This window comes from Podarcis liolepis (assembly GCF_965112155.1).
Source record: "Podarcis liolepis genome assembly, chromosome: 2".
Classification (NCBI taxonomy): Eukaryota; Metazoa; Chordata; class Lepidosauria; order Squamata; family Lacertidae; genus Podarcis; species Podarcis liolepis.
Genome location: NC_139555.1, coordinates 42,076,368 through 42,101,190, shown reverse-complemented (window position 1 = coordinate 42,101,190; position 24,823 = coordinate 42,076,368). Strand labels below are relative to the sequence as shown.

Here is a 24,823-nt window from a genome sequence, read left to right as displayed (position 1 = left end):
TGACTGAGCAGACATGGACTTGCAACACTCTGCACTGTAAATAGTTTGTACAGATAATAAAGCCTAGAAAAGCCAGGTTGGAGTCTTGCCTGTTTGCTCCCGAGCAACCACATCAGCACCTGACATGCTGCAACAGAGAAAGCCCTGTTCTGTGAGCACAGAAGCTCATGTGGGTGTCTTAGCAGTTGTGGGAGGTTCATACAGGAGAAGGTGTTGCTTGAGGAATACAGACCATATGGAGCTGTAAAGGTCATTGTTGCTGTGAGGGAGCGCCCTACGGTTAACAGCTATGTGATATTTTAAAGCTGTTTAATCTGCCATGTTTTTCCCTTTCTTATGATGACCTCTTTAAAAAAAATAACTTGGCTACAGTATTCTGTGCCAGCTGAAGCTTTCAAAAAGTTTTTAAAGGTCTTAACATCTTTGGGGTGAAGGCGGAAGCTCTTGTTTCCAGCAGATTTGACAGCCCAAATCCACGTTATGTGGTTCTCTTTTGTTTAAAAACGTGGGATCCATATGGAGGCATCTCTGCTCTGCAGAAGTAAAAAACTTCAGCACTATATTTGCTCTTTGATGTTGCTCCAAAGCACGGTGGAAGTGCAAAAATTATTTCTTACTGTGCATAATTACCATATTACCCAGCTTCACTGCTCAAATTGTATTGCTCCCCGGACTAATTGTTATTATACCACTCGCTAAGCTATTGCTGAAGTTTACTCTCTGGTGAAGCCTTATCCCAGCTGTATCTCTTAATCAGTTTCTCTAGTTCACGCCTGGAGAGGATGTGCAGTGGAATGTTAATGCCCTGGAAGCTCACTTAAGTGAGATTGCGACTCTGGACAACTTTTCTTTGGCCAGGCTGAAAAAGTCTGCGAAAGGAACAAAACCATTGACTAGTACAATGGCAGCTTGGCCATATCATGCTATATTCAGATCACCAGTCCAGCAAATGGAAGCCCACACAATAACTTTCACTAGCGCACCTGAATCAAGATGGCGGCGACTTCACCTGGTTTTTGGTGTGATGGGTCTAAACCTACAAATTGCACCATCCATTTAAAATTCACAATATTTGTTTGGTTTCTAAAAAATAATAATACCCGGGTAGGACTGGTTACTCCCTCCGTGTAGCATAGATTGGAATGACCTATTCTAAAATATGTATCGGGCAGGGTTTTTTTAAGGGATTTTGTTGAGAGCAGTAAAGGTTTATCTTGGTTGATAGGGTTTGGTTTGCAATAAAAATATCTCTGGAAAGGAGTTGAAGGCATGGAGTGTAGAATTTGTTATTGGTTTCTTTGGGAATTTGTATAGTGTTCAGGATGCAGTGAAACAAAGCTTTGCCGGGCTTAGCTCCAAAGCGTACTTAAAGAACAGAGTGCCACTGAACATACTGAGAGTGTCTTTCCCTTACAGCTGATCCCAAAATAATTTGGATTAGGGCAAATGTTTCAGGTCAGAGGGAGCAGTTTTGTGGCACCTCTTTTAAGAAATAGAATACTGGATATAGTTGTAGATTTGTTAAGAAAATGTTATCTGTTCTTCACTGGATATTCTTATTCTTGCCGTTCATATCTGTGTTGAGTGTGTGGCACACTATGGACATTAAATTGGTTTGTTTCAGACTAAAAAAGGATGTGGTCTGTCCTCAAGGAAATCTAATCATCCTTGTTATTTTCAAGGATTGTTCTTGCCACGACATTCTTATATATATATATAGAGAGAGAGAGAGAAAGTAAGGCTGCCAGGCTGTTGTTTTTAACCGCATTTTAGTTGAAGGAATGCATGTCCATTTGTGCTCAAACTTCAAAATGTGGAATAGCTGGAAGAAGCAAGGCGGTTTCAATTACTTTTAAGTGCATCTTAGAATTTCTGAATAACTCAGTAGAGGTTTTCTTTTAAATTTAATGTCACCAGACCCATAGATATTGCTAATGGACTTTGTTAAAAAGGATTTCTATTTGAAAGAGACACTTCCATATGCATTTTTAGAAGGTGTCATAAACATGCCACAATTACCTGGCAGAAATTAATGTTTTCTTGAGGCAATATCTGCTTGATTAAAGTCAGTTTTTTAAAAAACATCCACTTTTATTCCCAAGCTGCTTTTGTCCTGCAGAAATGTGAATGGCATTGTCTGCAGGAAATGGTTGCGTATGTGGTAGTTTGTGTGGCCTGCATTTTTGTGGCCTGCTACAAGTTAAATCAGGACAGCATTGGGAGGTTCCTGAACAATGAATACAATTACAGATAATTGCAACTTTATACTTTTGTTGTAATCCTAATTGGTGTACCAAGTTAGTGGGTGTGAATCCTACTAAAATCAGAGGTTGCATCTGTGCATAATTCATGATAGGATTAGGTTTGGGGTGGATCTAATAGAATACGGTCAATCAGTGGCGTAGCGTGGGGGGTGCCAGGGGTGCCGGCCGCACCGGGCGCAACATCTGGGGGGGGGCGCGCTCGCTGCCTCCGGAGTCGCCGAAGAGCCTCGGGCGCAGGCTGTAGCGGAGCCGCATGTTTCGCGGAACCGCCGAGCTGTGCGCGCGTCCGGGCTGAAGGCGCCCGGCAGGCAGCGGCTCTCAGCGCTCGCCGCGGAGGACGCGCCAGGCAGCCCCTCCTCACAGCCCCGCCTCCACCGGTGCTGCTGCAGCTGCTGGGCAGTTGCATTTTCCTCGCCTCTCTGCCCCCCTCCTCCTCCGGGCAAGCGGCGTCGTTTGGGCGGCAGCGCCAGCGGCAACTCGCGGGTTAGGGGGGGCGCAAATTACTTGCCTTGCCCCGGGTTAGGGGGCGCAAATTACTTGCGTTGCCCCGGGTGCTGAGAACTCACGCTACGCCGCTGCAGTCAATCTTCTCTTCTGGAAAGCTTAAAGTTTTGAAATGGGCTATTCTTCTTGTGGGAACAACATTCTCTCTCTCTTTTTATTTTGTTCTCATACAACTTGTTCCTAAGGGGCAACTTGAGCTAGAGTATGCACACAATATAACTTCATGTGGGCTTATTACCCCTTAGCACACTTAAGTTAAAATGCCTTTTGTTTTTGTGATAAGAAGGGTCAAATGATTGGGGTTGCTTTCAGATTGTTGCTATTTAGCAGGTTACAATGAACAAATTCAGGTTGCATAATAAAAGTGGATTTGGTGCAATTGCCCAACAAACTCACCACCTCCCTGGAGTTTTTGTGGTAAGGAAAGTGATGGGAAAACACACTAGAAAGTGTGGGATAACTATTGCTTGAATCAACATTATATAACTTCACTGCAAACAAATCAGGATGAAGGCTCAATAAACAGGTTGCCTTGCAGCATTCAGAGTCATGTCCCTTCACTCTTTCACTGTCTGTGGAACAGCAAGTCTAATTGATCAAGAAAGATGGCAGTGGCGTGGGGAAGTGTGTGCTCCTTTTAGCACACAGATCTTGTGCATGTGTTGCTTTGTGATTTTAGGCTAGCATCCACAGAACTCAGCCTGAAATGATAGGAAGGGGTTGCGAGGTAGCCTGTGTCACGCAAAACAAGAACCTCATTGCATGGAATAAAGTGGGACTGACACTTTCCCGAACACGGCAATTGCACAAGCTGCCATTTGAATTTCTCACTTTGCTTTCACAGCTAGACCTGCAGCTCTGCATCCGTGCCAAAAATGATCTGTATGTCATATGCATCTCTTTGCTTCCAGGGTATTCTGTTTTCAACTCCTGAGTGTTTGAAGGCTCCCCATGACTTAGTAAAGCTGTACTTGCATGAATCCAGTCGTGTTTACCGGGATAAGATGGTTGATGAAAAGGACTTTGTCCTCTTTGATAAACTGCAGACAGAGACGGTGAAGAAGTTCTATGATGTAAGTGATGCAGGCCCATTTCAGTCACTTACCTGAAGCAAAAGTCATATGTGGAGTGATGAAGAGGGTGGTATGCCTGTTTTCTCCTCCATCGTGGGAACAGAAACTTTGACCTGGACCTGTTATTTGAGTGTCTCTGTGTCCAAGTAACCATCACACAGAATGGACCGTTACACTGAATTGTAAAAGGGAGGTGAACTGTGCTGTGTATGAAAGCAGGGGGTGGGGTGAGAGCCTGGTCATAAGCATTTTTTAAAATTTTTTTATCCCCCCCCCCCAACAGGCAACAGATCGTGCATTTCTATTTGCTTGTTTTTTGTTTTGTTTTGCTGGATTTGCATGGGTTTCATCTTTTCTGAAACCGAGCATTGTGTGTCTTTGTTCTTTCTCATTAGGAAATAGAGGACACCTTGGAACAGGCTAGGAAGATGAACATGTTTTGCCATTTTGTAAAAGGCATTGGAGAGCCCAAGTACATGCCTGTTCAGAGCTGGGAATCACTTAATCAGATTCTGGTGGAAGCCTTAGAGAATCACAACGAGGTCAACTCTACCATGAACCTGGTGCTGTTTGAAGATGCCATGTGCCATGTGTAAGGGGGATGTTTTGTTTGGAGTGTTTGTGAGCTTTCTCTCGCTTGGGGATGGGCATGGTCGTGTGTCTGCAAACTCACCTCAAAGTGGTGGGGAGACGGGTGGACAAAGGCTTTTGAAAAACAATATTCAAGTTCTTTGTTTGGACAACGGATACTAAAATGTTATTGCTTGTCAATCTGGGGCTTCAGGAAGGCCACATTATATAAACAGCAGGATAAGAAAAAGACACTTATAAATATATTTGTTGAGGGTGGTTTGAGACTTGCAGTGAGTGGTTTTCCAGTTGCCTATGGGCTTTGATTTTCGTTGTTCGAGAAGCAAGGATGCTGAGACTGCCCCAAATGCATGTGCTTCAGAACGCCAGATCACACACAAACCCCATCTCTCCCAGCTGTTACAAAATGATATTTCTTTCATTAGAAAGGGGCGGGAGGGGCAGTCTAACTGTTTCTGCAACTCCAGGCAACAAATTCAATCACTGTCACAAAAGCGAACAATGCATACAAAACTTGCTGCTTGCCTCCTTTGTGTGCTGGGGAGTGTAGCGTCCTTTTATTTCCCGCACCAGAGGGCCTTGATGTTTAATACAATCGTAGTGGCTCTGCATGCCACAGTGCTTTTATTCCATTTGGTTACTAGAGAGCATTTTATCTTGAGTAGTTTCGTGCCGACCAGGCTGTACTAGGACCTGGTGTTCAGTGCACAAAGGCAGGCACCCGCAGTGATGTTGTGTGCCAGGCTTGTAAAAGGAAAGCTGCCACGTTTGCTCACAGAGCCTCCCTGCATGTTACAGACAGGTGCCAGCCCCCCCCCCCCGCCCCCAGTTGTAACCTGGCCTGAGATGAGAGTGAAGGGTTCTTGTTCTTCCTTGAAGAGCAGAAAGTTGTGACTGAGGTCAGAGTCACGTGACCCCTTTCACGGGAAGCCACCCAGAGTGGCTGGGGAAACCCAGCCAGATGGGTGGAGTACAAATAATAAATTATTCTTGTTCTTGTTCTTGTTCTTATTCTTATTCTTATTCTTATTCTTATTCTTATCTTTTAAACCTGGCAAAAAAAAAAAAAAAAAAAACGGTAGCAGAAGCTACTGGTACTTGCACAAATGAACCATATAAAATGATGAATTTGCCATCTCATGTTGCATTCTAGTAGCTGCTTCTTTTTTGCCTTGAATGGCAGAAGGCATAGGCCACATGACCGCCTTCCTAGCAGATGAAAAGTTGCTTGGATTGAAGGAGGTGACCACAAAATCGGCCAAGTGATTTGGCCCCTGCTTCTTATTCCAGGTCCTGGACAGCTGGAAAAGTCTTCTCCTGTAAACTTGCCCATAAAAGATTTGCAGATCAGACCCTTGTTATATTATGGCTCCCTCATCATGAGAGAATTCCTTCCAGTAGCACCTTAAAGACCAACTAAGTTAGTTCTTGGTATGAGCTTTCGTGTGCATGCACACTTCTTCAGATACACTGAGTGCATGCACACGAAAGCTCATACCAAGAACTAACTTAGTTGGTCTTTAAGGTGCTACTGGAAGGAATTTTTTTATTTTGACTATGGCAGACCAACATGGCTACTCATCATGAGAGGTTATTCATTTATTTAGACTGGTCTGTTGGGACCCAATGCTGGTCCTTTTTGATGGCTGCTCCAGGCCTCTGACATCCCTTGTCTAAGGAGACCCGTCAAAATCCATTCCTGCAAAAGTTTTCAAGAGAAATAAAGATCATTGTTAGCTGCTTTGAAAATAGGCTTTTAATATGAATGCCTTTCTTTAAATCTCCAACACCTTCTTGTTCTTACTGTATTTGATTTTATTTCCTTTTCTGTAGAGAGCACAATCTATTTTATGATATTTGGCTTTATTGCTTGCATTTGTTGCTTTTGTTTTTGCATATCAGCTCTCATATAAATGCAGCCTTGAGTGCCTTGGCAGATAGCTGAGTTATAAATAAACACCTCCTTTACCCTTAGCAGGTATGAATTGAACGTTAGACATACAAGAAGTGAAGTTAAGTTTTAATAGCTGAATCAGTAGCTCAGAAGCTGAAATCCATCTTCACTAACCACTAAAGGGTTTTGAGCCCTTCCTTTGCAAGCTCATAACTTTAATAATTGCTGGGCTTTGTCAAGGTTTGTTCACGTCTCCAGGCAAAACAAATGGCTTTGTATGCAGGCAGCCAGACATCATCGGTGCCATGCACTACAAGAATGACGGTTTAATCCAAATGAATGAAAGTGATGATTTCTTTGTGATATTTACTGGTACGTTTACTATGTACCATGACGTTGTAGTGACTATAAGGCAGCAAAATGCAAGGACAGTGTAGAGAACAATGTCCTTCAAAGCCAGATTGTACTTCACGGGCCACATCACATCATACTTAGAATGTACCTATACAGCAACACACCTCCATGCCTGTGAACAAATGTAGCTCCCTATTCTGTCACCCAATGATTTGGGTTGCATGCACAAGCCTGATCTCATATACTCTCCTCTCCTCCTCCAGTGTGGCTAAGAGGAGGTGAAAATGGAAAGCTTCTATTTTCAATTAATCATGGATTATTACGGTGTTCAAACCCTAAACTATTATAGTCCAGAGACATTAGCCTGAATGGCAATGATTTGCTTGCAAGGGGATAGAGATAATACGTTCTCCTCTTGCGCCTAGGAGAAAATTCCTAGATGGGTTAGTACCTGCTTGAGATTAGTGGGTAGTTCCTACCTCTCAGGAAGTATCTCTTCTGCGCTGCCTTCCTGCTGGTTCCAGAACCATGATAAGTTCATTAAGCAAGAACTCTGGTTTCATTCAGATTCCGCAAGATATGTAAACCAAAGGCACTGGCAATTGAACTGCTTATTAGCATACTAGATTACATAGATTGTTAAAGTTGTGTTTCCAAAAAATGCAGTTAGGTTCAGTCCATGCTGGAGAGGTGTAAAGGCACATAAATCCCATTTAAGAGGCAGAAAAAGTGATGAAAGAGGACTCAGAATGCTACTAAGTGGGTATAGATTTACTGGTGTTTCTATTCAGGTGTCATAATGGGTTGAAATTTTGAACCTAGTTCTGAGTATAACAGGAGATACCCCTAATGCCATATACTGAAATGTACCACAGAGGAAAAACACTTTAATACAGAGTGGTTGTGTACCATCCTATTTAGCTGCCGTATCAATCGTATCCTGGAATCTCCCAGAGGTAATGCGCTACTGGTTGGTGTGGGAGGAAGTGGCAAGCAGAGCCTGACGAGATTGGCAGCTTTCATTAGCTCACTGGAGGTCTTCCAAATCACATTGAGGAAAGGCTATGGGATTCCTGACCTGAAGGTGAGCAGCTCATAAAAGTGGGGGTGAAAATAAACTTAAGTTTATCTGTTAGCTTAGAGTAAGACTCTGTTCAGAATTTAATGTGTTTTAAATTGCTCTGTGCAAAAGAAACACTTATGCTGAAAGCCCTGTTTCACAAGGAGATGTTCTTGCACAGGGCTTTGGCTGATGGGACTCATTAGTTGAATCCCACCCAGTGATATAACTTCAGTAGTTTCAAGACAATTAGAGCTGATCCAAAGTTACATAAAGGTCCATATAACCGCGCTGCCTCAGAATGCATGTGAAGAGTTTTAGTTTGAAAGTGTTCCTAAATTGAGTTCTCCCTGCCTATTCCTAACCTAATCAGGTTCCTAGGCTGGAAACCTTCCATTTGTAGAGAGCTTTTAATTCCAGTGTACATTTAAATAAGCATTCACCCCATACTCACTTTCTGTGGTGGTATAATCTCATGGGCAGAACTGCAAATCCTTGCTGAACATTTGAATCTGTTTTAAGAAAGATCAGTCATCAAGTTTGTCATAGAACTTTTGTCATAGAAAAAGTTTGTCATAGGAAAGTTTGTCATAGAATGGCAGATGGAATGACAAGAGAATTTTAATTATACATTTATTTTTTCTTTAAATACCAGTGTTGTAGAGGAGTGCATAAGGAAGACGTGAATATTCAGAGTAGTGGTGTTGTCCAGTTATTGATCTTCTAATAAAGCTTTGCAAGGAGACTTTAATGACTATTGTGACTCAGACAATAATGCTGAGCTTTGATATTATGTATCTTGGGATAGAATGTGAGGTTATATATTTCCTTCCCACAGTTTCATGTGTGTACAACAATACTCAGTAGGATCTGCAATGTGGTTAAAAATGTATGCAATTTATTCTGCAGGCATACCAGCATATTTGGTTGAATTCTGAATTTAGTCATCAGCATGGTTGGAATTTCACCTCATAGCAGATAGCCGAATTTTTGGTGCTTCGGTATACATGTCTTTTCCTTTCTTGTATCTGCAGGCAGACCTGGCAGCACAGTACATTACAGCAGGTCTAAAGAATGTTGGTACCGTCTTCCTCATGACGGACGCTCAAGTGGCCGACGAGAGGTTTTTAGTTTTGGTAAATGACTTGCTTGCTTCAGGTATGGATCTTGGCAGTTTGAATTTTTAGGCTGACAAACCCAAGAGCAAATCAAAATTGTGAAATGTTTTCCAGAGAACACACATAAATCAGATCCAGCTGCAACTTTATTCCAAGGAAGAGTTTTCTTTATAGCAGGAATGAGGGAGCCCCCTGGATGTGTTGGACTATGACCCGTATCATCCCTGATCATTGGCCATGCAGACTCCAGCTAAAAGGAGTTGGAGTCTGATAGTATCTAGAAGGCCACAGATTTCCTGTTCCTATTTCAGAATCCATCTTTCATGCGGATGTGCACACACGTTCACAATGCTACCTACTTATCTTTAAGTAAACTCTTGGAATGTGAGCAAAATGAGTTGCATCCAGTTAACTCATCCTTTTACCATAAGGTCTTCTGCTTCCTCATGAGGCTGTCCCCTCCTTATCCTCTCCTTGTACCCTCTCCAATGTGCTCTATAGAGTTGGGGGGAAACCACAGAGCAGATTGGAGGGGGGGGGAGGAGACAGAGGGGAAGTCCTGTTGTGCAAGTGGAAGTCCTTATGTTAATGAGATGACTTCTTTAGATAAAACCCTGGATAAGGCCATCTATGGTAGATGCCATGACTATATTCAAGACTCACTCAGATCAGCTTAGATTAGCTGGTGACTGGCTTTTTGTTATGTCCCTAAACATACGGCCCATTTCTTTCAGATAGCAATAGCATTTTTCCTGCTATTTTAGAAAAAATTTAACAACCCTGAAGATTTTTACTCCCCTACTGACTTTGCATGCTCCATGTATTCTTTCCCCCTCTCATCTTCCTGTTTTTATCTTTTATCAACATGTTGAGCTGTGTTTTAAGAATTTTATTGTGCTGTACTCTTGGTTGGTTTGTGATATTGCTGTTGTGATATGTTTGTTTTGTTGTGATTTTAATTGTTGAAAGTTGCCTGATGCAGAATCCTAGAACTGGAGAATTGGAAGGTACCCAGAGGGTCATCTTGTCCAGCCCCTGCAATGCAGGAATCTCAACTAAAGCATCCATGACAGATGGCCATCCAACCTCTGCTTAACACGCCCCCCCCCCCAATGAAGGAGAGTCTACAACCTCCCAAGGGAATCCATTGCACTGTCAAATAGCATTTACTATCAGAAAGTTCTTTCTGATGTTTAATAGGAATATGAATGTTTTAGAAAGATAAAAAGATATACAGGCCTGGTTCTCACATGATGCTAAAATATGTGTCCTCTCTAGCACAGTCATGAGGAAGATTATTCATTATGTCTGAATCCGGACAAAGAGTGGTTAGTTCGGCAAAATGGCCAACCTCAGGCTGTGATTTAGGATCCCGGCTTGATTCCCTCATGCACAAAAGTTCTTGATTCAGGTGAAATGAGTGATTGGGTTAGCTGATAACGGAAGCAAAGGGTCCCAGTCTTTACCATGTGGTCACACCAGAGAGCTCATGAGCCCAATGTGCTCTTTTCCATAATGTCAGAATACAAACATAGCCTCTTTGGTGCCTATTTGGTATATAGGCGTAGTGGTAACTTTGATGTTTCCGCCTTGGCTGCAAGAAACGATTTACATCCGGGATGTGGAATGATGACAAATGGCTCTTTCTGTAATGCTGATTTTCAGTTTGCACCTCACTGTTTCTTCTGTTCCTTTGCTTTATTTCTTTATCTTGGGAGATATGCTAACAGCCCCAAGGTGCTTCTTGGTGTACTCTTTCTATTTTATCAAATACCTACTGTAGAAATAATTCAGCTGCAAGGTTAGTCCCTGTGGGCTTACCTAGGGGCCCATTGAGACGAAATCAAGTGGGCTTGTTAGTATGGTTATAACTGTTTGCTTTGGACTCCTTCCCACTCAACAGCTGTGTGAAGATGTTCTGCTCTGTGCAGAATTCATTTTACCAATGATGCAAATATCACAATGGGTAAAATTACTTCTTTGTTTCCAGGAGAAATTCCTGATCTTTTTCCTGATGATGAAGTTGAAAATATCATTGGTAATATGAGAAATGAAGTAAAAGCCCAAGGATTGATGGACACCAGGGAGGCCTGTTGGAAATTCTTTATTGATAGAGTTAGACGGCAGCTCAAGGTAGGACTGTGGTCCCCAAGGAACAGTCATCTGCTGATGCTTTTCAGTTATGCTTTGAAAAATAAAGGATTTTGCGCTTCCGATAGCTATTTCTGTTGGCTGGCTTTTTGCAATAAATTTACTAAGCAATTTCTTCCCAAATGTATTCACATTTGAGTGCTAAGAAAATGTGATATCCCTGCAACAGAAACATTAAATCAAGGGAAATTGTCTGGATCCTACCTAAAACACGAGTAAGAACCACACATGTATTTGGGGGGTGGGGGAGGGGAATGACTGCGTGGCAAAGCCCTTAGATAAGTGTATCTTAGATAAGTGTTTAGGGAAGTTTTTAATATTTAATGCTGTATTGTTTTTAACACTTGATTGTAAGCCGCTCAGAGTGGCTGGGGAAACTCAGCCAGATGGGCGGGGTATAAATAATAAATTATTATTATTCTACCTTCTGTTTCTGAACTGTGGTTCTGTGCCATGCATTTTTTGGAACTTGCTGTAAGTCAGCTTCCGGCATGGCTTGAAAGCCGTACCACTGTAACGTTTTTGTGTGGTGTTACTGCATGGTAAAGGTAAAAAAGGTGAAGGACCCCTGGATGGTTAAGTCCAGTCAAAGGTGACTATGGGGCGCGGTGCTCATCTCACGTTTCAGGCTGAGGGAGCCAGCATTTGTCCACAGACAGCTTTCTGGGTCATGTGGCCAACATGACTAAACTGCTTCTTGCACATGGAGGACTGTGACGAGTGCCAGAGTGCATGGAAACTTTGCTTACCTTCCCACTGCAGCGGTACCTATTTATCTACTTTCACTGGCATGGACTGTAGCCTGCACTGTGTGAGAGAAGGGAGGCAATCAAACCAGTCAAACAAATCCTTCCCTACTTGAGAAGTGTATTGCTGCCACCCGGTTGACACCTTACCCTCAATTTGCCTCTGCTAAATAGTCCTTTAACCTTTTGTTACCTACCTCCTATACTGTGTAGAGTCATATGGCAATTAACTCTTAGTTCCACCCCCCCAAACAATGATTTTACTTATGGTTCTAGTAAGGCAACAAGTTTTAAAAGGTTTTTTTGGTTGGGGAAATAAAATTTTACAGCTTGAGTAGATACCCAAGAGAGCAAATAAAAAGTAAAAAGAGATCAATACATCCAGCTGTATCTATTATAGACCTGTGCCCCTTATCAAACTACTATTTAACCATTTGCATCCACCAGGACAGATTCTGTATGTTTGTGGTCTTTGTTTCTCCCGCTGTCTTCTAACAGCTTGGGCTCTCTTAAAGCATTTCGGCCCTTTCTCTCTCTTGCAGCTCTTCACATTTTTGTTTCTACATTTTCTAGATTGTCATCTGTACAAAATTTGTGCAATTAGTTATGTACAATCAGTTAAAAAGTTTTTCTGATTAAATTTCTTTCTCCACGTAACTACCTTGTCTCTAGACTGAACTTTAGAACTTCCTGTGCACAACATCCTGAGCAAAACCTTCCTCTTGTGTTTTTAACCTTCCTCTGAGCTTTTGATCTCCCAGTGCAGGGGAATGTCTAAAGCAGTGGTGTCCAAACTTTTTTCAAAGAGGGCCAGATTTAATGAAGTGAAGGCTGTGAGGGCCGACTAAAGGGCCAACCAAAGGATTAGGCTCCCGAAACACACTTTGGACATGGCTGGTCTAAAGCAAATGTCACCATTTTACAACCAAATACTGAACACAAAATGGCTGAAAGTCCTGTTCCTTCAAATCTTGTTTTCTCAGTTTCTCAGCATCTGTTTTCTGTTCCTCCAGGTTGCTCTTTGCTTTTCCCCAGTGGGGAACAAGCTGAGAGTTCGTAGTCGGAAGTTCCCAGCCATTGTTAACTGTACAGCAATAGATTGGTTCCATGAGTGGCCCCGAGAAGCTCTGGAGTCAGTCAGCCTGCGCTTCTTGCAAGGGACAGAAACTATTGAGGTAAGCAATTATTTGAGGACTGCTTCCCACATAACTTAATTCCTTTACTGAGATTCAAAACCCAAGGAGGTCCTTGAGAAGATAACACAACTTCTGGAATGTCATTGCTGTAGTAGTGAGGCTTGGTAACTAAGCTGCCATATTATTTCAGGCATGTTCATGGGGCATTTAGCCATCTGGCTCAAAATATTTCCTCTTCCATCTTATTTTTAGGCTTCAGTGAAGGAATCCATAAGCAAGTTCATGGCTTATGTGCACACCAGCGTTAATGAAATGTCCCGTTCCTACCTGAGTAATGAACGCCGTTATAACTACACCACCCCCAAGTCATTCTTGGAACAGATTAAGCTCTATCAGAATTTGCTGCTTAAAAAGGAGAAAGAACTGACAGCAAAAATGGAGCGGCTAGAGAACGGCCTGCAGAAGCTTAGCAGCACATCTGCACAGGTGAGGAGGTCTTTGTTGCTAAGTAGGATGCAAAGTAATGCAAATATTGTAAAGGTCGGAGATGAAAAGAATATCTGTCTATCTACACACACACATTCACATACAAATGACTTCCTTCTCTATTATGGCATCCTGTACCCTTTAGAAGCACATATGAAACAAACAATTATATGTGCGGGGTCGGCTATGTGGGTCTTTTCTGTATTACTATTACTGTGTATCTTAGACTGCTGTTTGCCTGTGTGTGTGTGTGAAGAGGACTACCTTCAGCCTTACATATATAAATTGGATTTATATAAATTGTTGTTTGCTATCTGTAATGAATTTGGGGTGTGTATGTGATACATTAACAGGGCAGTTTGCCTCACCCCTGCCATTGTCAAGCCAAGTGCTTTCCTCCCAGAAGCACTGCACCCTGCTGCTTTCACAGATCAGATAATGAGGTGGATGGGCTTGTGGGCTGATTAAAAAACTGGAGCTGTGCCAGAACGTAGGGTGAATTCAATTCCTGCTCTACATCGTCTTGTTCTTTTTCCTGAAGCAACTGCTATGCTCCTTGAAGAAGGAAGATATTAAGACCCAGCACTAAGCTAAACCACAGCTAAGCATGAACAAGTTAAGCATGTGTGTACGCAAAGCAATAAATTGTGGATGTTTTGGTCCTCTTCTGGTACTGCTGGAAGCTAAGCTGTGGTTTCCCTTAGAGTTGCATGCAAAGTCAGCCTCTTGGTTTGCCTCACTTCAGACAAACTATGAGTTCAAAGTTGGTTCTTTTTCCTTTTGCAATAGACATTTATTGAAAGTTCCTCCCCCAATAGAATATTGTATTCCATGACGTATAAACCATAACATTATAAAAAGAAAACATTGGTACAAGTGAGACACATTGCAAAGTAGAGGCAAGTACTGTACTGCGAACATTACATTTGGATAAAACCTACATAAACCAACGTATATGAAATTAAGCAAGGGACTAGAAATTCTTGAGTATCATATCAGACCACAGAGGACAATGTGAATCTGGCAAGGTGGGGGAAGGAGAGAGAGCCACCTCAATGAGTTACAAATTTAGTAAAAAGGTACCAGGTGACAAAGAAGGACTTCTTAATATTTACCCCTCTAATCTAACATGATCAGTTACTTTTTCTACAACCAAGGTTTGTTCTTGGCTTACCAGTTGTGGTTTGTTTGTTGGGGATGAACCGCAAGCCCAGGTTCACATGTTGCTCTTTGTACCCGCAAACTTGTTCACTCGTGCAAAACGATGAACATCTGCTGGCATACTGAAAACGTCAAGGGCTGCGGGCAGGCTGCCAGAGAAAATATCTCAAGCAGCTGTGAGCCCTGTAAGTCCTAGGTGCACCCAGAAATCTATTCTCAGTGGTTATTCCACCCCCACTTTGTGAATCTTTTAGAGCTGCGTTGTTTTATCATGTATCTCATGAAGTGGACTCCAGTCCACAAAAAATTATGAAACTGTCAGTTTTGGTTTCTCTTAGTTTCTCATTTCCCCCAATCTTAAATTTAGTTCTCCATATTTCCACATCAGTTAGTGTCTTTTCTTAGAATGGCAATGGCGCCCACTTGAGACGTGCTGGAACTGAGTTCCTGGGAGCTCCCCCTGAAAAAAAGCCCTGGCTTCCCTAATCTTCACAGTACAGTGGTACCTCGGGTTAAGAACTTAATTCGTTCTGGAGGTCTGTTCTTAACCTGAAACTGTTCTTAACCTGAAGCACCACTTTAGCTAATGGGGCCTCCCGCTGCCGCCACGCGATTTCTGTTCTCATCCTGAAGCAAAGTTCTTAACCTGAGGTACTATTTCTGGGTTAGCGGAGTCTGTAACCTGAAGCGTCTGTAACCCGAGGTACCACTGTACAGTATTGCCAGTACATGCAGGGAATGAGAAGCTTTCGGGCAACCATTTTATTTTCAGAACCTGAGAAGGGAATTGCATTCCACTTAGCTTCCTGTGCCTGCCCTGAGGCAACCTGTTAGCATTTCTTTTGTTTTTTAAAAAAGGTTTCATTGAATTCCACACTTGAGTCTCTCCTGCTGTAGCAATTAATTGCTGACCTTTCTGATGCAGTGAATGTAGTAGTCCTGAAACCCCTGGCACAGGTAATCGGATTAAAAGAGCCTGCTGGGAGCCTACTGGGAAGCCTCTCTGTTCTTAATGCTCCTACTTTTTGTGCATGATTTTTACCTTCTGTCTCCCTGGGAATTATGTAGCGCTGGCCTTGCTTGTATCTGGCTTGCTTTGTTCTCCTTTCCGTCAATATCCACAAATCCATCTAAGGTTCCCTCAGAGAAAACACATCTTCCCCCTTCTCAGTTGAGGGGAAAACAAAGCACATGGAGTGGTCAGGCCTTAATTTTCAGGGTTGAAGAGCTGTGTGGAGGCAAGTTGGGTTGCATTGAGCTTGTTAGCTCAACCCTGTGGGCCAACACAGAGGGTAAGAAGCATACCAAAGTTGTACCACTTGTCTGGTCATGATTACCCTCCACTATATTGCCATATATAACTTTGTTAGTTAGCCATATCCTCCACAATGTCTCTGGAAGGGTTTTTACTGACCGGCTTATGTGGAATCGTATAAGCCCAGAAGAAAACAAAAAAACTGCTTTCTTTTTTTAAACATTCTTGAAACCATTGATGACCAGGTTGAAAAGATAATCCTATTCACATAAAAGAAACTAAGATTTCTCATGCCTTCCCTCAGTTGATGCCCCCTGTTAGCCATCTTGTGATTTGTCAGCCATTGTTATTTTATTATTTATTTTATTTATTTATTTATTAAATTTGTATACCCCTTCATTTGTAGGTCTCAGGGTGGTTCACAAGATAAAAAACACAAAATACATAATAAAAGCAAGGACTAAACAAACCAATATGTATATGACTTCATGGAAGAGTATTAAGACCAGAACATGTGGGGTTTGTTTTCTCCTTCATCTTCAAAATAAAGACCTAATACTTCATTGAAACCTACATTAAGTTTTCAGCTCAAATACTAGCCCAATATTATGGCCGCCAGTGCAGATTTTAGCACCTCAACTTACACTTTCCCCACCTCTCATTGGTTTGGTATTAGTGACATGGTTCAGATGCCCAAACTTCACATTACAAGTATTTGCTTGATGGTGCTCTTAAAACAAGAAAAGTTGCTTTGTGTTGGCAGTATTTGGGAGTGAAGTGGGGGCATTTGTACTTTCCCACTCATTATTTCACTGTTTCATATCTCCCCCCCCCCATCAAATGTGTGTTTGCAAGGACAGAAATGCATTTGAAGCCTCATGGGGGAAATGTCATTGAAGGAAGCAATATGGAACAAAGACATGATGGGTGTGAAAGTGTAAATGCCCCTTCCACTGCTGTGTCTCCACACACAAACATTGCCCACTGGAATAACATCATCACTACACATTTTTGCATGCAATGCTTGGTTTAGGGTTAAGTATTAAGGTTTCAGTGTTTGCTTTTCATGAGTGATGAAGCTTATTTTGCTTTAAAAACAGTTTCCCTTCCTTTGTCAGAGGATCTGTACACAGGGACAATTATTCTGCTTTGTTGCATTTTCCTGGCTTTCAAATACAACCCTGGTTCTTAATACTTTGGAGCCTTTCTTGGGCTTTTTTTTTTTAGTTCCTTTTAAAAATATGTCAAATCTTTAACCTTCAATTACTGTTGTATACTCTGCATTTTTTTAAAGAAGGCTTTGTCTGGAAATGCCATTGCATCTTACAATGAGAGCCAGTGGATTGCATTTCTATCCTCTCCCTTTATATAGATATTATAAGGGTTGTGTAGAGCTGACAAGTCAATCCCTTGGTTGCCTCATCGGAGCACTTAAAGCCCGATAAACTTTCTATTCATACATGTATCCAGCATGCAATTACTTATCATAGGTTGAAGCCTCTAAGCCATATCTAAAAGCAGCCCCCCCCCACAAAACCCCCAAATCTCTCTTCCTTCAATTTCTCCACATCTCCAGAGAATTTTAAATGAGCCAAACTTGCCACTGAGTTTTGCTGACCAAAGTGCTTATGCACCCCCCAAGTAAGCTAAGGGTAATTTTGCTTCCTCCAGCAGAACAACGGGAGATGAAAATGGATTAGCCGTTCTGCAAAGGCATACACAAAGGACAGGGCTCTATTCAGAGCTTACACAAAATGCCTGCCACTTACTTTAGGGCGATTACAGGGTGTTTAAAACCAGTGCTGAAAATGGCGTGGAATCCCAGACCAATTATATGTCTGCCTTTCCCCATAGCCAAAGGTTTACCCTGGAGCTCCAGAGCTTACCCTTGCAGGTTAAATAAAAAGAACATTTGTTCTGTATAGCGCTGTAGTGTTCTTATAAAGGAATTGAAGCTGGTGCTGTCACAGGGCCTGCAAAGAGTTGTTCATTTAAAGCAGTATGGCTGCCATAGCATGTGGGAACTAGTTCTACATCCTTAAAAAAACACATCTCCAAAGAGATTGCTTTGTGTGTCTTCTTCAGCCATTGTGCCACATCCCACCATTTCTCCAATGACAGAAAGTGCATCACCAACCGCACACGAAGAGGGCTCAAGGAAGAGCTGCATGTGACATGAATGCACAAGTCTGAAGAAGGAAGAGTGTTTGTTGTTATTAGGAATGGGTCCCAAATTGCATAGCAGCTTGGAGTTAGAAACCCTCTTGATCTATGATAACATTGTTGTTGTTTTTAAGTCAGCTGAGATGAGGATGGTTTCGGTATGGGGCAAGGAAAAAGCCATCTCGGAGTACAGTTAAATCACAATATCCCAGTTTCCGTCTGGATTGCTTTTGGGGAGATCAAGCTGGGTTTTGAGATGGAAAGAGCAGACAGCCTTCCTCCCAGAAATGGAGTGAAATGCACTCACAACTTAAGTTGGCCGAGGCTCTCATAAAGCATCTGGAAGGTGTTTATCTGCACATGCTGATGACCTTTTTGTTCTGCAGAATTAAGCTGCCAGTACTTTCAGCAGATGATCACTGATGAGGATACACTTGTGCCCAACCCATACAGCAGCTTCTGTCCCAGTACAGAGGAGACAGGAGACGCTCAAGGAATAGGATTAGGGTGAAGCTGAAGCAGGGTTGCCCTTATGCGGGGAAATAGTAAGAGGATTAAATGAAGGCCAGGTGTTGAGAGGGTGAATATAGAAAAGGTATGATGGGGCAACTTTCTGGTTCATGTGTGGGTCAAGAGGTGCAGAACCCCCTAAATATATGATGCTACATGCAGCAATCAGCCAGATGTCAGATCAAAATACAGGTAACATAGCAGACATAGCATTTTCCAGTTTATCAAGTTCGGTTCCCAGAATGGAGCCGTTAAAAATCCAGAACCAAACACTGGTTCCAGTCCCCCCCCCCAATCTGTATAGAAATGACTCTATTGGCTTGACATCTGTTGAGAGCTTTTGTCTTCTCCCCCACTGCCCTCTCCCACTTTTCAGACATTCTTTTTATCTAAGTGCCCATGATACTAATTCCATGTCCTCTGACTGGGTTTGCATCGTCTTTACTCCAGGTAGATGATTTAAAGGCAAAGTTGGCAGCTCAGGAGGTGGAGCTGAAGCAGAAGAATGAAGATGCAGACAAACTGATCCAGGTGGTGGGCGTCGAGACAGAGAAAGTCAGCAAGGAGAAGGCTATTGCTGACGATGAGGAGCAGAAGGTAGCCCTGATCACGCAGGAGGTCCAGCAGAAGCAGAAGGACTGTGAGGAGGACTTGGCAAAAGCTGAACCAGCCCTTGCAGCTGCTCAGGAAGCCCTCAACACACTCAATAGGGTAAGACCATAAGAAGAGCTTGAGGAATCAGGCCAGTGGCCCATCTAGTCCAGCACCCTGTTCTTAAAGTGACCAATCAGATGCCTGTGGGGATCCTACGAGCTGAACATCAGTGCAACAGGTATTGGGGTGGTGAAAATGGGATTTTCATAATTGGGCTGTGGAGCTGTGCATATGTACTTAGGAACAGGGGTGCCAACTATAGGGGGTCCTGGGAGCCCGAGCACCCACATATTTTTTGTTGTGGGTGCTCAGCACCAATACCACAGGGCCTCCAATGCAACGTCTGGTGCCTCACGAAGCAATGGAAGTCATGTCCGAGGCCTTGTGAGACCTCAGAAATGCTGTCCAAGGCTGTGGAGCGTGTGACGTCATGACGTCATGTCACAATGTGACATCATGACACCATGTTGCATGTGCTGGGCACGCATAACCTGAGGTCTAGGTTGGTGCCCCTGCTTAGGAACAAGCCCCATTTAACACATTGGGACTTCTAGGTCATGCGCAGGGTCAGACTGCATATTCTCTTGATTTGTAGCACCAATGATCTGAGATGAAATTTGAAACCAGTGGATTCCCTCTCATTTATCACTCAATTGTGAACTCACTTACCTTAGCTCAGGAAATGCTTGTTTCCTTTTCTTTCACACAATATAATGCTTTGTGCTCAAGGTGGTGTGTGTGTGTGTGTGTGTGTGTGAGAGAGAGAGAGAAAGAGAGAGAGAAATCCTGTGAACAAGTAAACATGAAACCTTTATGTATTTAGTTTCTTGTACTTCTGAGTCACCTCATGATCCATGTTGTCTGGGTGACATGAAGTATGGTTTGTTGTGAATGAGCAGCATGTTAGCGCTAGTGCATACTGCTTAAAAGTCCCCACTTCACCCCTCCTCGTTCCTGCTGTAGCCATACCAGGGAGAAAACAAACCAGAGGCTGGTTGGCTCATTATGCTTATGCTGGCTCACATGTTTACTGGTTCACACATAATGCAGAGCTAGCTTCTGGTTTGCTGCTTGCCAAGTGTGGCAGCAGCAGAAGAGGAGTGAAGGAGGGGCTTTTGAGCAATGAACCCACACACTGCCCATTCACCTTAAAGCACAGTTTATTTTTAACTGTGCTTTATGAACCAGGCAATGGAATCATTTCAAATAACTGAACCTATTTGAGCAAAAAAACAACAACCAAAAAAGGGGGGTTTGGAATAAACGGGTTGTGGGGAGACTGCAACATACCCAAAAAGCAGGAGAGAGGATCCCTATGTCAAGGCTTATTTGCTAATGTATCTTAGCATATGCACAGACTGAATTGTTCCCTGTCTTCCATTATGGTTAGGCTAAACCAAGAAAAATGCCCAAAGATCAAGCAATTAAAAACAAACAAAAGCAGGTAGCAGCTTTCTGTTTGGTTCTGTTTTTTAGGGCAGCCATGGCGATTCTGTTGACAGGATCCGTGTGTCTAGAAACAAAATCCTAATGCAGCAGGAAAATGTTTGGATCCTGTCAATTTGGGTTTCATGCTGAAACTGTATAACATCTCATTAAGGCAAGATTAATGGGAAGCCTGGAGCTTCCCTGGAGACCAAGGCAGCAGCGTTTACAGAGCACCAGAAATCACATCCTCCTCCTCACCTGCGTCAGAGAGTTTAGCCCATCCGTTGACATGAATAATTGGCTCTATTTGTGTGTTTATTAAGAAGTTTCAGCCATAGTGCAGATATGTTTACATTGTGCTTTCATACAGAGCAAAATGAATATGCATTGCTCTTTAGTAGAAAGCAGTGGGAAATATAGATTGCTGGGGGAGGGAGGTTGGAACAAGGAAGATTGGTGGGTGTCCAAATAAATTATCTGGGCTTTGCATTTCAGTTGTGGTGCTGTCTGATCAATTTTAGGCATACATAGTTCAATTAGAAAAATGCCACACATACTTTCTCCTTCATACACTGGTATTAGTCTGATAATGGGGATTTATTTTAATTTTTATTTTAAAAAAAGAGAAATCTCTGCTACCCCATATTCTTCATCTGGCCTTCAAGATGGTTGGGCTTTGTGAGGATGAATATTCCTTTGGTGCTCTCTGGTAATTGGCCAGTGTTGCTCTGCTGCTTTTATGGGAATTGGTGCCCTCTACCAGTTGCACAGTTTCTTGGGTGAAAATGAATGGCAAACATTGGTACAAAGCTCTTAAGACCATAAGAATTCCTCCTGGATCACCCTAACCTCCACCTGGTCTTGTATTTGTTTTCAAGGCAGATGTGCTTGGAAGCTCACATGCAGACCAAGAAGGCAATGGCCATGCTGTGTTATCTGTACCTGGTATTCAAAAATAGAAGCGAGATCTGCAACAAAACGTTGCAGTGTGGAGTGCTTCTGTTCAGTATTTGAGTCAATCAGCCATGCTTTCTTCCAAAATTCCTTGTTCCATTTCCCTTTCTTTTTGTACTTCAAATGGGGTTTCCTTGTGCCTGCCGATATGTCCCCTTTTGGATACATTAAGGATTGGCACACATTCCTGGACATCACGAAGTGGTGTAATCTACCCTAAGTCCTAAGGACGATAAGAACAATAAATCCATCTGGGGAGTGGGGATATTTCAGGGAGAAGGGGAAAAATGTATGGCCAGCTCAGATAACTGTGCCTAATCAGTATGAAGGTTGAGTGACACACTTTGCGGCTGGATGCCTCAGCACTCAGTTGGTGCTTCATTGTGTGCTGATTGGAGTGCATGATGAAGCAAGGAAGTGACTGATTTGCCACCCATTCAGCTGCAGTGTGCATTCACTACGTCTCGGGGCTGCTGTGTATCAAGAGTTGTGGGAACAGACCTGTAGAACTTTCTCTCCGCTCTCCAGAAAGATCCATACTGAATGACAGACTGGTAGACATCAACTCTTGCTCACCCAAAGGACTTTGCTGAGGGGGCCAAAACAGGTGTTATTTCAATTGCATGGCTAGTGTACACTTTAGGGTTTGTTTGTTTTTAGAATTTATTTGGCATTCTCAGGAGAGGTTTTTCATTGGGATAACACAATACACAATACAGGGAGGCAAGTTTCCACCCTAAGTTGCAAGTTGGATGAAAATTGCTCCCATGCCACAATTAACTTTAGGCAGGTAAGCCCTGTTAGTGCCAGATTGCCCCCACTCCCACGGTGGGAATTTAAAATGTAAAAGCCCAGATGTGGAAGCTAGCCTTGCAGTGGAAGGAAAGTCTGTCTTGGCCTTGAGATGGAGCTATTGTGTTCTGCAGCCAGTACTGTAGGTGGCTGCTGCTTGCACCCAGCCCATTCATACTGTTAATCTGTTAGTAGAATAATTCAAAGCCCACGGCACAGCAGACTGCTGTCTGTGTGGCCTTAAAACAGATGTCATTGTTCCTAACAAGCAAATAAATGAAAGCGCTTCAGCGCCAGGTAGACTCTGCTGTCAGGCAAATAATTCAAACCTTAGTTCAGGAGTGGCATTGCCGGAAGGGTTTTAGCTGAGTGGGGAGCATGTAGACAGTTTGCAGCTGAAACGCCTCCCCCCGCCCCATGACAGGGTTTCAGGTATAGGACTTCAACTTAACAATGCAACTCAAGCTGCTTTCTCTGTGGGTCTTCCCCCGTTCACTAGTAGTGACAGAGGCATCGTTTCTCAGAGCTACTTGAAACAAATTCCAGTGGTGAGCATGTTGGGATCTGGAAATGGCTTACACACCTTGCTTCGTTTCATGCAGATCTGCTGATATTCCCCCAAGTTCTGAACATAAGAAGAACGCTGCTGGATCCGGCTATAATCCTGTCTCTGCTTATTGAGTTCCCACAGAGTCCGACCAGATGCTGTGGGAATTTCATAATCAGGACACAAGGGCAACAGCCCACTACTGCCCACAGCAACTGACAATTGGGGCATACTGCCTCTGATTCCAGAGGTAGCATTATAGAGTCTTCATGACCGTAGCCAGGAAGATCTATGATACCATTGGCACTAGCCATTTGATGCTGCCTATGGTGAACTTCTGGTGTTAATTGGTAGCATTGGGTTTTTCCCCAAGCTCAGTCCTGGAATCAAGGTTATCTTTGTGACCAAATTGGTTCTGCTGCTCAAATTGTGTAAGTCTATACATACCAAGCAGGGACACAGGTGGCGCTGTGGGTTAAGCCTAGGACTTGCCAATCAGAAGGTCAGCGGTTCGAATCCCCACGATGGGGTGTGCTTCCGTTGCTCGGTCCCTGCTCCTGCCAACCTAGCAGTTCGAAAACACGCCGAAGTGCAAGTAGATAAATAGGTACCGCTCCGGAGGGAAGGTAAACGGTGTTTCCATGCGCTGCTTTGGTTCGCCAGAAGCAGATTAGTCATGCTGGCCACATGACCCGGAAGCTGTACGCCGGCTCCCTCAGCCAATAAAGTGAGATGAGCCCCGCAACCCCAGAGTCGGTCACGACTGGGCCTAATGGTCAGGGGTCCCTTTATCTTTACATACATACCAAGTAATCAACATAGTCATCTGGCACCAGAGAGGTCCTAAGGATTTTCAAGTGACCATCCCGTGCTACAGGTATGCTTCAGCATGCCCTGCCCCTCAGGGATAGAGTAATTTCCTTTTGTAGACTTCAGTGTCATTGGGGTGATGATATATGAAGAACAAATGTACTGAGAGGTTATTGAGGCAGGAATCCCCAGTGTGGAGTATGGCTTGCTCTGCCAGGGCTTTCACATTTGCTGGATGTCAGCATGATGCACACATTTCTTCTCAGTTTGATGTGACAGATCTTTGGCAGGATCGCTCCTTTGGAATATAGCCATTGTTGTCTGTGTGCTTATATCAGTTGCAACCATCTCTGTTCTTTGGAGGTTACCTGCTTAGCATCCTGTGCTATCAGTTCCATGATGGGTAGGTAGAATTCTGCTTCAGAATTAACCTGTGCATGACAAGAGGAGCCTTAACTCTGGCTATTTCCAGCTCAGAGGAGTTTAAAATGGCTTTGAGGAAATTTATGGGCCAATTAATGAGAAACAGGTGTCATGTGGTGATCTTGAAATGGCACTCCTGTCATAGCTTGGCTGGATTAACGTGATTGTTTTTTTTTTTGTATTTAAAAAATCCCAGTGTAGAAATGAAACCAAGCACTTTAGTTTGTTGCTTTCTTGTTAGAATATTATCACTAGCCGATGGCAGAAGAAGGGTTCAAAGCAACACAAAGTACACAGGGATGTTTGTGTGTGGCACAGCGGAAAGGTTATTCTATGAAGGAAGGCAAAAAACTAAAATTCTTTTTTTTAGTGAAAGGGACATTCAAGCATACTTCCCTCATATTAAACACATTTTAAATTCCATTGATTCAGTGGAAGAGTTAGCCCGACAGGCTTAAACACCCCCCCCACTGGAGTCTATGGAACTTTAAAAGGCTTAACTTTTTATGGGGTTATGTTCAGAGAGCATAGCCCCACATTTTATCCAGAATTCAAGCCATAGCTGTCAACTTTTCCCTTTTCTTGCGAGGAATCCTATTTGGAATAAGGGAATTTCCCTGTAAAAGAGGGAAAAGTTGGCAGCTACGATTCAAGCATTAAATAAAATGGTATTGGAAGGGTGGATTTAGATGGCCCAGCACCAGATGGCATTATTTCCTTATCTTGGATATGGTTCACATGCAAAGTTT

The 24,823-nt window shown here is 43.0% G+C and overlaps 1 protein-coding gene across 2 annotated transcripts in view; it reads left to right on the top strand.

Annotated features, from left to right (window-relative positions):
- Nucleotides 1-24,823, top strand: part of DNAH9 (dynein axonemal heavy chain 9) — a 183,189-nt gene that overhangs the window by 85,502 nt on the left and 72,864 nt on the right. Inside the window, exons 42-49 of one of the 2 annotated variants that reach the window (XM_083487398.1) lie at nucleotides 3,680-3,841; nucleotides 4,237-4,433; nucleotides 7,602-7,764; nucleotides 8,775-8,898; nucleotides 10,849-10,991; nucleotides 12,769-12,930; nucleotides 13,144-13,377; nucleotides 18,917-19,177. In XM_083487398.1, the coding sequence (XP_083343524.1) occupies nucleotides 3,680-3,841; nucleotides 4,237-4,433; nucleotides 7,602-7,764; nucleotides 8,775-8,898; nucleotides 10,849-10,991; nucleotides 12,769-12,930; nucleotides 13,144-13,377; nucleotides 18,917-19,177 (1,446 nt within the window). Of the gene's footprint in view, nucleotides 1-3,679; nucleotides 3,842-4,236; nucleotides 4,434-7,601; nucleotides 7,765-8,774; nucleotides 8,899-10,848; nucleotides 10,992-12,768; nucleotides 12,931-13,143; nucleotides 13,378-18,441; nucleotides 18,552-18,916; nucleotides 19,178-24,823 lie in introns of those variants that run through there. The other variant, XM_083487399.1, reaches the window with a different exon arrangement.